Raw genomic sequence first — 12,335 nt, forward strand, 5'->3', positions numbered from 1 at the left:
TTTTCGGAGAGGGCGGAGGGTGAGGCGCTGTGGAGGGAAATCCGCAGGTACGGCTCCGCTCCCTGGGCACGATTGTTGGTCGCCGGGTCGCAAGAGCGAAAGCAAGGTTCAATGCTCTGTGCTCTGCAAATCAGAATGTGAGATGATGCCTAACCATGATCATGGTATTCTAGACCGAACGGACGGTCAAGCCGATGTCGTGCGCAATACTTATCACGCGGGCGGCTATCTGAGAAGATCACGGGAGGCCCGCTAGTCTTCAGCGAATGGCAGAAGCGCCTCGTGAATGCAGGGGTTATTGACCGGTATGGCTTCGCGTCGCTGATGCGACATCAGAATGCGACTTGCAATATAGACAGAAAGGCCACTCCACCAGTGGATTCGTGGTCATCTACCAACTATCCCGGACATGATCGGCTCGATCGCGCAACAATTAGCTTGCAACATATGCAACTTATTGGGGCTTCTGCCCAAGGTGAAACCCCAATGTCGCCATTGCAAAAGCGTTGGAAATAATTTCGAGATCTATGCGGCTACCCACACGTGGTGTTGCCGAACCGGCCACGGCTTGACCGATCGAGCAGGATTCATCAAAAGGCTGGGATTGTTCAGCGCCCGAAGTGCGGGCCGCCTGCAAGCTTCCTTTGATTTACTCGGTGAAGCTACGAGTATAGTACATTCCTGCCAGTAGTAGATCTGCTAGCATTGCATAATCACAACACCATCTCGATACTTTACCCCTTCCTGGCGGATCAGCAGACCGTCCCCGAGAGCGCCTTTTTGTCGATGCCGTGCAGTGTCGAGCATATTGGAATCATGCGGTTAGCATGTTGTCAACCGATGTATTCTCTTGGCCAGGAAACTCTCCATCTGTCCTCGGGGTCACCTAGTTGCCGATCATTGATTTGCAACAAGTTGATTGTCGTCTTACGATACTCCGCGCCAGCCGCTGTGGTCATTGCTTTCTTCCTGGCAAACGTGAGTACCATGCTCGCAATACTATATCATTGCGCCTCAAGCGTAGCGCAAGCGTTGTAGTCCCGTAGCCATTCTGCTCGGTACTTCTCGAGTCCGAGCGTGAGAATGGGATTGAGGAATGTGACCCTTGTGGTCTGCTTCGTTGTCTCAGCGCCATGCACGACTGGACAATTTGACGAGTGTAAGGTCGAGTTCGCTTGGATCGACCACTGCCATCGACATTGGCTCCCTTACGCGAGACTTCTAGGCGAATTGTCATCGTTTGCAAGACTTTGTAGTAGATCGGCTATAGATCTTCATGGACAGGATCTGGACCAAGGATGTTGGTCCTCACTCCGGATCTCGTGTTACGACAGTCTGGGAGTTGTCGGCAAAATACTCGGCTAGCAGAGTTGATCTTGACAGAATCCACTGTAGCAGCTGAACTGTCGTTGATAAGTGATTTGCCTGGACAATCGGCAGTCGGCTGCCGCTGACTTGACCGTCCCCTTGCTTATGTCGCCCTAACCTCACACTGGATCATTGCTTTATCCACAGATATGGAAATGGGTACTTACCATTGCGAGGCTGCGCTACCGCTTGTCCAGCATCTTCGAAAGATTTTCCTGCCCTTGTCGGACTAAATGTTGTTCGTCAGAGGATGCTGAATATTCTGTATTCTCGACATCCTATGACCGTCGCTTTGGGTTGACCTACATTCGACTCGGCTGGTAGAAGACTATGTGACTGATGTGCGAATCAGATGCTTGCCAGGCATTGAGAGAAGATCGGCCTTGGTGTTGCATAACACTCTCATGGAACTGGACGACATCGTGGACGCTTTGACGTGCTGGATCGATGCCTCTATTCAGTCCATACGGGTGGAGTCTGTCCCAAGCAAAGCTGGATCGAGACTCGAGGACTGGGACAATTCCTACCGAATCCTCTGTCTAGGTCGTTCTCGCTGTCTGCTGTCGCTGATATCGGTGTATGTCACTCTCTCGGTTGGAAAATCCAGCTCGAGTGTACTTGTGATCTCGGTATGCGATACTCGAATCAGGATACTCTCGGCATCAAAACGCTTTGCTTCGGACACTTCAATCGATGGTTGGGGTCTTCGCATCCGACCTGGGTTCAGCCCCTTTCCGAGGCGGTATGACACTGGTAATGTGACCACAACGAGACAAACATTACTTGTCTAATCATCTGTTGATTCAAAGAGAGCTTCTCACTGGACCCGGAACGTATTCGATTTGGTATCCCTACCAGCCGACTTGTAAGAGCCGCAGTGGTGACACAATGACGCCGTGCGACCAAATGAGTTGAACCCACATGGCTTTGAGCCCAATTTCATGTTATCATTCGTCCACGATCGTGAGCCAGGGCTGCATAATGCATTGTCGCACCAGGTGTCAAGATATGCATTGCTCCTTTCAACCAACCTGTCAAAGCTGTTCATACAAAAGGGAGGGGATTCATGGTCACGATAAGGCGATTGCGGTGACACGAGGTTGGCAACGTCTGGAGTTTCAAGTCCATACATGGACTTCAGGTGGAACAGTTTGCATAAAAAGGATTTGATGCCCGTTTCAACATCTTGGGCTGGCAATTCAATCAGGTTGATGATAGAGGATAATAATCTGGTCCCAAGAAACTCAGGGGGTGTTGCCGACTGGAAAACGCCCCGCGCGTTCGCACTAGCCAGTCTTCGCGACTGAGTCGCGTGCCTACTCAAAGCAGGTTACTCCCACTTTCACCTTGTTGCCTTCCATCCCATGAACATCCTCCTTTTCATCGCGCAAAAGCTGGCTGCAATCTTCACGAACTGGACCTTTGCCAAAGACATTCCCCCACAAAAGGTAACTCAATCCATTCCTTCTTCTTTGCCCATCATCGCAGTATCTCACCCCTGACTTCATTGATGACTTGCTCTGCTGTTATGTCGATAGAGCTCTAGCTGACTGCGAGACTTGAAGACACTTTGTTGTCTATGCCAGTGAACAAGCGACATTGAAGATCTCGCAGCGATCTCTCTTGACCCCTGATCAGAACTTGAGACAGCAAGCAGATTCAGTACTGTCCTTAGCAAGGCCGCCTTTCGTCAACAGTCGCGGTGAGCATCGTCGCGTTTCTTCTCATCGTCGTCATTGACTTTTCAGTGATATTGCGACCGAATCCACAACATCCTTCACATCGCATGACTGACATCTATGTTGGGTCGCTGAATAGCGATCGCAGTGTGCAGGTTCCCATTGGAACTTACAACATTGCGACACTCTTTGAAATTCTTAGCGGTCACCTCGCTCCTTCGTCCGCTGTATCATAGTATAGGTCCTATAAGACCTATCGTGCTATCTCAGACCTTCTGATTTTGTCGCTGCGGTTCGAAGGTGGCTACATCTTCGTCCAATTCCACAAATCCTGCACAAATCCTGCTTTTACTTCTCTCCTCACAGAACTGTATTCCAGACTGTTAGTCCAATCCAACAGGACACATCATCGTCAAAGTATTTCTCTTCGGACTTTTCGCAGCATCAAGGTCGAGACGTCGCACTCTTGTCCCTCTCCTTTTTGACGATAACAACGATACAGAAGTGCACTCTCCTTCGTTTTACTCTTCGGAAGATGTCCTATGTTCCCAGTATCTGGTCACGTTGACTCTGCCTACCAATCAGGCCTCGTCGTGGCATACTGAATCTGTTTTGCTCGTCTGCGGAGTTAATATACTCACTTCATTCTACACATACCACATCATCGAACAAATCATAGAGCCCCGCCAACGAAGGGACCTCAACATCTAGAGTCCGATTTCTGACTGCAAGCCTATCATCGTTGACCCTGTCACTTACGAATAAGCTCATACATTGAGCGGTTTCTCCCTTTACGTGGACGGCATTAGCTCTATATCAAGTCCCCATTCACCTTCAGTCCCTACTCTCGCATCTTGAGGACAGGAAAAGGAGAGGCATTCCGGACTCAAAAACACATGCTAGATTGCCTGTCGCCATTTCATCGGTTCTGTGGTCTACATACTCTCCAGAACTTTTCTCGAACACCTTGTTCTCAGAATATCGGCCACTCCAAGGTCCTTCAGGTACTTCAAAATTCCTGGCGGCCCACTGTTATCGTCCGCCTATCGACATCAGCTAGCCCTCGCTCCTTACGAGCAAGAAAGACCGCAAGGCAGAATACAGCAACAATGCCTTCTCAGCAGCTCAATCATCAGGCCCGTGAACAGGAGAAGATTGAGAAGTACTTCAATCGAAAGCTGCTCAAAGATGTGACCCGAGAGCAGTGTGACCGCAAGGCCGAAGAGCTCTGTGGGCCCCCAATCAACTCTGTGGCTGTACAAGGTCTGTGCAGCTACACAGTCATTGCTGGTCCAGACCAGGACAAGATCGTCAACTTCCGTGAAGAGACAATCTCGGAAGTCGACCTGGCCTGCGTCGAGCGTGCTTGGGAGATACACGGGAATGTCGTTCCTAGGTGCACTGCGCGTGGATCGATTGGCCCTTTGAAGATACTGGAGATGCCAAAATTGAAGGGTCAAGCACAATCAGATGCTGCTTACAAGCTGCCGGGTCCTCTCCCACCTCAGGCTCTAAATCAGACGCAAGAGACGACGCGCGACATTGCCCGCTTCATGGCAGCTTCATGGAAGGGTCGCAACAAGGGACATCAAGACATGACTCGCGTCACTGAGCTACGCGACTTTGTCACCAAAGAGATTCGTGCTTTTGCGCAGACTCTGCCAGAGCGCCACAAGGACCTCTTGGTCAAGCTCGAGAAACTTCTTCCCCATGCCTTCGAGAATGACTATCCGATGGTCCTGACCCATCTCGACCTCCTCCCCTGGAACATCTTGGTGGACTCTGGCGGCTCTGTCACGGGCGTGATCGACTGGTGGGATGCTCAGGTGATGCCATTCGGTGTGGCACTCCAGGGCTTTTTCTTCACCTGCCTTGGTTACATGGACGATGTCGACGATACCAAAGTCTGGTCACTGTATGAGGAGCATGTCGAGCTGGAAGAACTCTTCTGGAACGCATTCGCCAAGGCTACTGACTCAGACGCCATGCAGGAGTCGGACTTTGCAGGTATGACTGTAGCCCAGCTGATGGGCTACTATCTCCGCTACGGCTCAACATGGGACGAGGGTCTCGGTGAAGCTGGTGCTTACAGGCCATCTCGCGATGGCGACGAAAAGATGGTCTATCTCGACGCAGTCGTAGGCTGGACCTATAAGCACCAGGACCTCCTCGAGGGCTTGCTCCTGAATTAGATCCATATGGCGTTCAAGAAACGACCCATAACTTGCAGAATGAGATTTTATTACAAACGACGCAGTCTCGTCAAGTAGCTTACACATTTACGTTCATTTGTACTTCTGAATTCCATTGTATATGCTAGAGCGGGTATTGGTGAGAATGTGCTTTGTTAGACGATTGAGTCGTCCTACACAGTGCCAACAGCCTTGGTCGACAAGGTAGCAAACAAGCGAGATACTTGGAAATTGAGTGTATAGATTGACAACAACATAGGGACTGGGCTGGCATGTTTGAAACAGCATGCCAATCACTAATCCAACCGTTCTCAAGTAAGGTAGTGATTGATCGGACATGTATTTACTGTATATGAGCAAGTGATGTCGCGTCATCTCCACGATCAAGTCTGCAAGTGTAGGGCTGGCCAGCACCTCTATAACGCCGTAGGCATATCATTGCCTCACCGCTTAACACACGAACACTGAGCGTATGCTCATGGCACGTATTCTGCCCAAAGACGAAGTGTCCAGGAAAACGATCAGAAAGGTCAACCATCAGTAAGGAAATACCTGTCTAGGCACGGATTCCTGTTGCAGCAGCGGTTCTTAGATAAACTATATATACAGTAAAATTTGTGGTCTTTTCAATCACTGAGTATCGCAAGATACTTCCAGCTTCAGTGGTCCAACGGTAGGATAATCGCCTTCCAAGCGATTGGCCCGGGTTCGACTCCCGGCTGATGCAATCAGCTGCAACCAATCCATTCTTTTTGCATCCCTTTGCCTCATAGTCAGACCATGAAATGATTGATTTTCCTTTTCTCGCGACTAATTGCTCACTTGGCGATGGTATTCAGTATCAGTGATGAATGGCCGTGTTCGAATTTTCGGGGCGGTCGGTCTGAACTTTGGTGGTCTGAGAGAGATGCAAGTTGGACTTCGGGGCGCATGGTCTTGAGGGCGACCCTGGTGACCCAATCTATGCACCTTCCTCAGTGGTAACAATTCACATAGCCCATATTTTCCTTTTTTGTTTGTGGTCGACAGCTCTCCAATATGTTTGACTGGTACCATGCTAAGCCACGAGTTCGTTTGCTATGCTGTTCAGTAATAATTAAGGTGTGGTATCTCTGTCGCTAAGTCGTGGTGCTTACGTGCTTGCTAATATCTGAAAATACTCTGCAAACACGAGCGGCTCCTAGGTAATGTGATTGGACTAAGCATACTGTATGTCTGATACATCAAGAATATTCGACGCTATATCGCAAAGACTATGCTAAAACTAGTAGCCTTTCTTATATGCTGGAAGAAGAGCTGGTCCTAGATACAGTCCTTGATAAATCCTCCCCGTCTAAGGGAGGCTCAAGATCCTTCTTTCCCTTGACGACTCTGTCACACCATGAACACCAACTCCTGTTGAGGCCGTCTTGTTCGCGTCTCAAATAATGACCGTGCTCCCGTTCGTCTTCGTACTCTTTTACGACGGCACCCACCCTGACTCGCCGCTTTACCTTCTTCTTGACAACACCACCGATGCCTTCCATCTCTTGCATGAGATAGCTTGTCCCGCTCCAAGTGCGGCCTTCCATCTCAGCCTTCATTGAAAGCTGTTTCAATGCCTCGAGCTCTTCTGCATCACAGTCTATCTCCTTTTCCACCTCCTTAGCAGCGAGGCAATATGAAGGACGTCCACATTGCACACCCTCGATACCTTCGCCAATACCGGTACCAAGCCCACCGAGATATGTCGAGTATCTCGTTCGCCAGGTCCAGCCGCGCATATAAGTGGTATCGTGAGTGCGCAAGGACTGTCCACATGGCTGACAGATCCAGACCTGCTCGTCGCAGGAGCAGGGATCGCGAGCGATGGCGGTATGTTGATGTTCATCAGAAGTGCCACTCGAACTAAGGGACTCTTTTAGCACACGTATTGATATGTCTTCGTTTACGAACCTTGAGTCATCAGCCTGACAACACTCATCGACGACATATCGAGTATGTTCGTCTAGTGGCGACTTGATGCATGTTCGACAAAGACGGCGATGCCTGCCTCTCAGCGCTGTTGGTACCGGCGCTTTCACTATACAATTCTGTTTGTATGCATTAGCTTTCCAGCGACTCTCTCTTCGTCCTACCTCGAGGTTCATGACCCTCCATCGATTGAAGCATACCCTACACACAGCACTACTACATCTGCGACACTGACCGACCATATCTCTTGCGCAAGTCCCGACCTTGCCACTGGTCATCTTGGGTACTTTGATGCCATTGGGGCCAAACGTGCTCCAGTTCTGATGTGTCTCCTTCGAATTCTTCCCAAGATGTGATCCGGGCTCTTCATCCTCGTTGAAGCATCGAAGCGTCTGCGATATCAACTGACGGCGGTATTCTAGAAGATTGGCTCGAACTTGTCGACAGGTACGTGATAGGTCGTGCAGTGAATTCAGGTCAAGTCCTTGTGCTAATAGCGTCACAATTCTACATGGGGAAGGAATTGCATTAATAAATTGTGTGTATTACCGACAAGGATGACAAGAATCGAATATACTTACGGATAGCATGCCATTGCTTCGGAGAACTTATTTCGAAGATTCGGATTCGGCCGATTGCTCTCGTCTCTCTCTCCATCATCGGATTGAGCTGATATGTTCCTACGGTTCTGTGCAATCACATAGCGGTTAAAGTCATTTGCCGTCTGGTATGGCTCTTGAGCGTCCATATCGAGCAGGACCACCATGGTGCGTTTGCAATGAATAGGAGGACGGATACTTTCCCATCGAAGCTGTCTCGCCAGCCAGCCAGAATAAATATACTTCTCGAATATTTCTTATGGTTCCACACACAACATACACTGACACTGTCATGTGTCTGCAACAGGAGAAAGACCTTGGCCCGAGTCCGATGTCGTCGGTCGGCTGTTTCGTGAGGCACCACAAAGCACCCTGCCAGATAGCGGGGCAAGCGTCGGTCTCATTCGCGTCATTCTGGGCCCATCTGATAAGACTTTGCGGATCTAACCAGCACTGTGCAACTGCAATATGGGTGGAATTTAACTCTGTTTGGAGATGTGGACCACTCCATGGTGTTATTCGCTCGCACGCACTATCACTTGATGAGGTATAGATGCGAAGTAGAAGCATCGGTCGAACGCGTACATTGCCTGTGCGAGATCGCACTTGCATCTCTTGATGAAACATAACTTACTGCTCGTCGAGGGATCATTCTGGTCAGATGTCACGTCGACTTGTCGATGAATTGAGAACGCCGACATATCCGGGCAAGGAAGGTCAAAAAGAAAATACCTTGACAGCGGCAATTTACATCCGAATGAAGCTCAGAAGGGCTCATAATGAGCTTGCTCCCAGAATCTCATAGGAAACAGTGTTGATCTCAAATATGGAAACACTCGAACTGAGTACATTGGATGAATATGGCAACAGATGTTATACAAAAATTACGGAAGGGTAACGTAAGAAATATTGACAGAGAAATTAAACGTGCAACCAGGAGAACCATGGTTCGTCCCTCAACGACACAGACTCGTACTACATTCTGTCCACGTTCGCCACCACACTTAAGCAAGGTATGTGGCAACCTCAAGAACCGCAGGACCGGCAACAGTGTTGTCATCTCCAAGGGTGGTGTTTGATGAGGTGAGGATAGCGAAAACCTCGCCAGCGGGTCCATTGGCGCCGCTGGGGATCTGGGCCATGAGCGTACCATCGGCGTTACGGGTGACAGGTTCGAAGACAGCACCAGTCACGAGAGGGAAGGCAATGTAGAGCTGACCCGCAGGTAGAGTAGCATTGGAAACCTTGTAGGTGATGCTTGCGCCCTGGACAGATGGCATGCCGGTCGCTACAGTCAGAGCAGGGAAAGCCTTGACGGGAAGCGCAGGGTTGCTCTCGGGGCAAGAGACAATGAAGGGAGCAGCCAGGGAGTAAACCTCGTTGAAGTCAAGAGGAGTGTCGAAGGGCTGAGGGAAGGGGCTCTGCTTGAGAAGGCCACGGACAAAGGCGTCGTGGCGGGCCTCAACTGTGAGGATAGATGCGGCTGCGGTGAGGTAGGCCTTGTTGGTGATGTTGGCTGCGGCACCGAGGTATGCACTAACACCAACACCCTCCAGGATAGACGATGTCTGGAGGAAGGTTTGAGGGGTCAGAGCGCCGAAGTTGTAAGTACATGCTGCAACGGGAGCGACACCAGCGGCTGGACGCAAATTAGCTTCGAACACAGGGTCCTCGACAGCAAACTAAAGACGTACCTTGGAGTGCGGTTGTGAGGAAGCTGACGTGAGTGGCCTCATCCCGAGCAATTTCTTGGAGGTTCTTGTAGAACTGAGGATCGCTAAATCCAGCTCTGCAGAACTCGGCCTCGGTGAAGTTCTGGAGACCTTGAGCATAGAAGGCAGCTTCAAGGTGCTCGAGGGTAAGAGCATAGTTGAGAATAACACCGTCGATGTCATCTCTCTTGACCAAAGGGGCGGCCATGGCTGCAACAGCCAAGGCAGTGGTGCTAAGAATGGCAGTCTTCATCTTGATGAAAGGGGTGTGGTAGTGGGGAAAATGGAGAAGAAGGAGATGTGTTCAAGTCGAGGCCGAGTATTGTTCTTGTGATGTTCTGATCGTATTTCCCATGGACAACATGAGCACTTTATACCATTTCTTTCCTGGACTTGGCCTCTTCTTTCGGAATGCCATCATTCCGTTCGCAAACTTTCGCCATCAACGCCGTGGAAATGGATGTAAGACGGTATGCGATAATCTCTCATTGTGCCGCACCATTTGGACGAATCAGCTCAAGACAGATTCATGTCCACATGGTCATTGCTCGCAAAGATCCAAATGTTGTGATGGCCTAGGTGGTGATTGAGGGTCATAAGGTTGCCGCTAAATGTAAGGTTGTTTTCCAAGCTTAAATCTGTCCAGTAGGAAATATCGCCGCGCAGAACGCTAAGCCAATTTCCACCAGAACGTTAAAGTCTGGCGACGAGATGACGCGGGGTTTGCCAGAAAACCGCCATGTGGAGTCATTTCAAATCGTCTTGGGTCTCTCCCGGATGCTTGATATCCGTCCGCATCTAAGACACTACACCTTAAAGGGACAGGACTACCACTCAAGTCCCGGAATCACAGGATCCGTTCGCTGAATCGAGCATCACATGGTCTGATCTTCTTCTTGTTTGTGGCGGCAGCAGAAACACGATCCGTGCAAACGAGAAGTGGTGAAATGTGTCATGAGCGTAAATATCATTAATTGGCTGTATACCAGTCCTGGGCCACATAATTGCGACCAATCGCGTCAATGCTCAAAAAGCTAGGAAAAAAACATGATTACAAACAGAATCTGAATCCGGTACCCACTCCAGGGACATCCTCGCCCCGATCGAGCTTCTTGTTGAGCCTTCCGAGCATAATGCGAAGGATAAGCGCTGCCACGATGGCCATGACGGCTGTGCCGCAGTTGACACACATGGCAATGATGTACCTGGGCTCGAAGGAGTCCTGGTACATGTAACTTGCGTAGATGGAGGTCAAGTTGCTCACACAGTTAATCAAGGCGATGGATGCAGCTCTCTTCGACGCCGGTCGGACGAGTGTGTTTGAGATCCACGCTAGAATAACAACAAAAGCAGGGTAAAACGATCCAGGCATAAGCATGATGGCCACATAGCGGGGTGCTAGGCTGGTAGTGCTAACGGCCAAGATGAAGGCGACAACGGAAACGGTGAGTGGGAGCACAATGTGGTAGAACCGCTCGCCAGTCTTGTCCGCGTGCCATGCATTGAGGGACGCTGTAATGCATGCCAAGACATAAGGAGGAGCGGTCAAGAGCAGGGTGTCAATGTTCTTGTAACCCAAAGTGGCAACGACGGTCGGGAAGAAATTGGTAACACTAGCGCTGGAGACGACACCAGTCAGGATGGCCATGAGGATCCAGGTCTTGACATCCTTCATCGCCAAGATGAAGCCATGGAAGAAGCCGTGGTCGTCTTCGTTGTAGCTGTCATCGGTGCCAACATCCTCCTCGAGACGGAATGCTGCGAGCTCTCTCTCCTGCTCGTTCAACCACGATGTCGTGCGGGGAAAATTGGGTAGGACGAAGAATGCGCTTGCAGAAATAACGACGGTGATTGCACCTTCGATGATGAAAAGCCATCTCCTGTTTATGCTGTTAGTCACTCATTCGGTCACATGCTTTGAAACAAATCAACTAACCAAGCAGCAAGGCCCTTCTTTCCGTCCATACCACTGGTGATACCGGCAGAGATGAGACCAGAGAAGGCGCCAGAAATCAGAGATCCCGAGTAAAGAAGGGCTGTTCGGAGACCAAGTTCCTTTCGGGTGTACCAACTACTGAGGAAGAAGAGACATCCAGGGAAGTATGCCGCCTCAACGAAACCCAGGACGAAACGAACACCGACAACACCACCGTACGATTGAGCAGCTCCGGTGCATCCAGAGATCAGACCCTATATCTTTGATCAGTACATCAGTCATACATCGTCTGAAGGTGCTGCTTACCCAAAGACACATGACCGTGGGAAGGAATACGGCAGGCTTCTTGAATTTACTCAAAATCAAATTGGACGGCACCTAATTAATTCTGTCAGCAACCAGAACGTCTCAATTGCGGAACCACACAACCTTACCTGCATCAGAATGTATCCGACAAACAGGATACTAACGCAAGTGTCATATTGCGTCGAAGTCATGCCCAGATCTTCGACCAATCCCTTCTTTCCGGCGAATTTGGCTGACGCGATGTTGTTTCGGTCAAGGTAGTTCATGATGTACATGAGAATCAACATGGGCAGTAGTCTCAGGTCGATCTTCCGCACGAGTTTCTTCTCTAGGATCTTTCTCTCCTCTGGCGTAATGCCCCTTAGGATTTCTGGAACATTGGGACCTGCGAAACCTTGATCCTTCTTCTCGGACTCGAGTTCAGCATCTTCGTATGTGGTAGCCTCGAGGTCCTTCTTCTCCTCTGGGAAAACCCCCGGCGTCACTTCACTCGTGGAGGCCTTGGATCTACTGAAATGCATGATGGTGGTTGTGTCACAATAGCCAGGACTTGGTGTATTGATCACAATGTAGGATACAGCTGGGGAAGC

The 12,335-nt window shown here is 50.0% G+C and overlaps 3 protein-coding genes across 4 annotated transcripts; all 3 read right to left on the minus strand.

Annotated features, from left to right (window-relative positions):
* Positions 1-6,516: 6,516 nt before the first annotated feature.
* AAFC00_000889 (uncharacterized protein) lies at positions 6,517-7,958 on the minus strand (the record flags this gene model as incomplete). 2 transcript variants are annotated; one of them, XM_069347622.1, is made up of 4 exons in its annotated part: positions 6,517-7,126; positions 7,175-7,311; positions 7,393-7,699; positions 7,774-7,958. In XM_069347622.1, the coding sequence occupies 4 exons, from the start codon at positions 7,956-7,958 to the stop codon at positions 6,517-6,519; spliced, it is 1,239 nt and encodes a 412-aa protein (XP_069203465.1). The 2 variants fall into 2 exon arrangements, with proteins under 2 accessions (XP_069203465.1, XP_069203466.1); XM_069348418.1 differs by having other exon boundaries at positions 6,517-7,311.
* An 837-nt stretch (positions 7,959-8,795) lies between these two features.
* AAFC00_000890 (uncharacterized protein) lies at positions 8,796-9,756 on the minus strand (the record flags this gene model as incomplete). The annotated part of the gene is made up of 2 exons (XM_069347623.1): positions 8,796-9,430; positions 9,486-9,756. 2 exons carry the CDS (start codon positions 9,754-9,756, stop codon positions 8,796-8,798), a joined length of 906 nt encoding a protein of 301 aa, XP_069203467.1.
* A 798-nt stretch (positions 9,757-10,554) lies between these two features.
* On the minus strand, positions 10,555-12,266 carry AAFC00_000891 (uncharacterized protein; the record flags this gene model as incomplete). The annotated part of the gene is made up of 4 exons (XM_069347624.1): positions 10,555-11,383; positions 11,440-11,693; positions 11,746-11,817; positions 11,874-12,266. The coding sequence occupies 4 exons, from the start codon at positions 12,264-12,266 to the stop codon at positions 10,555-10,557; spliced, it is 1,548 nt and encodes a 515-aa protein (XP_069203468.1).
* Positions 12,267-12,335: the final 69 nt, after the last annotated feature.

Source organism: Neodothiora populina, assembly GCF_041146345.1.
Source record: "Neodothiora populina strain CPC 39397 chromosome Unknown canker_contig_12, whole genome shotgun sequence".
Taxonomy (NCBI): domain Eukaryota; kingdom Fungi; phylum Ascomycota; class Dothideomycetes; order Dothideales; family Dothioraceae; genus Neodothiora; species Neodothiora populina.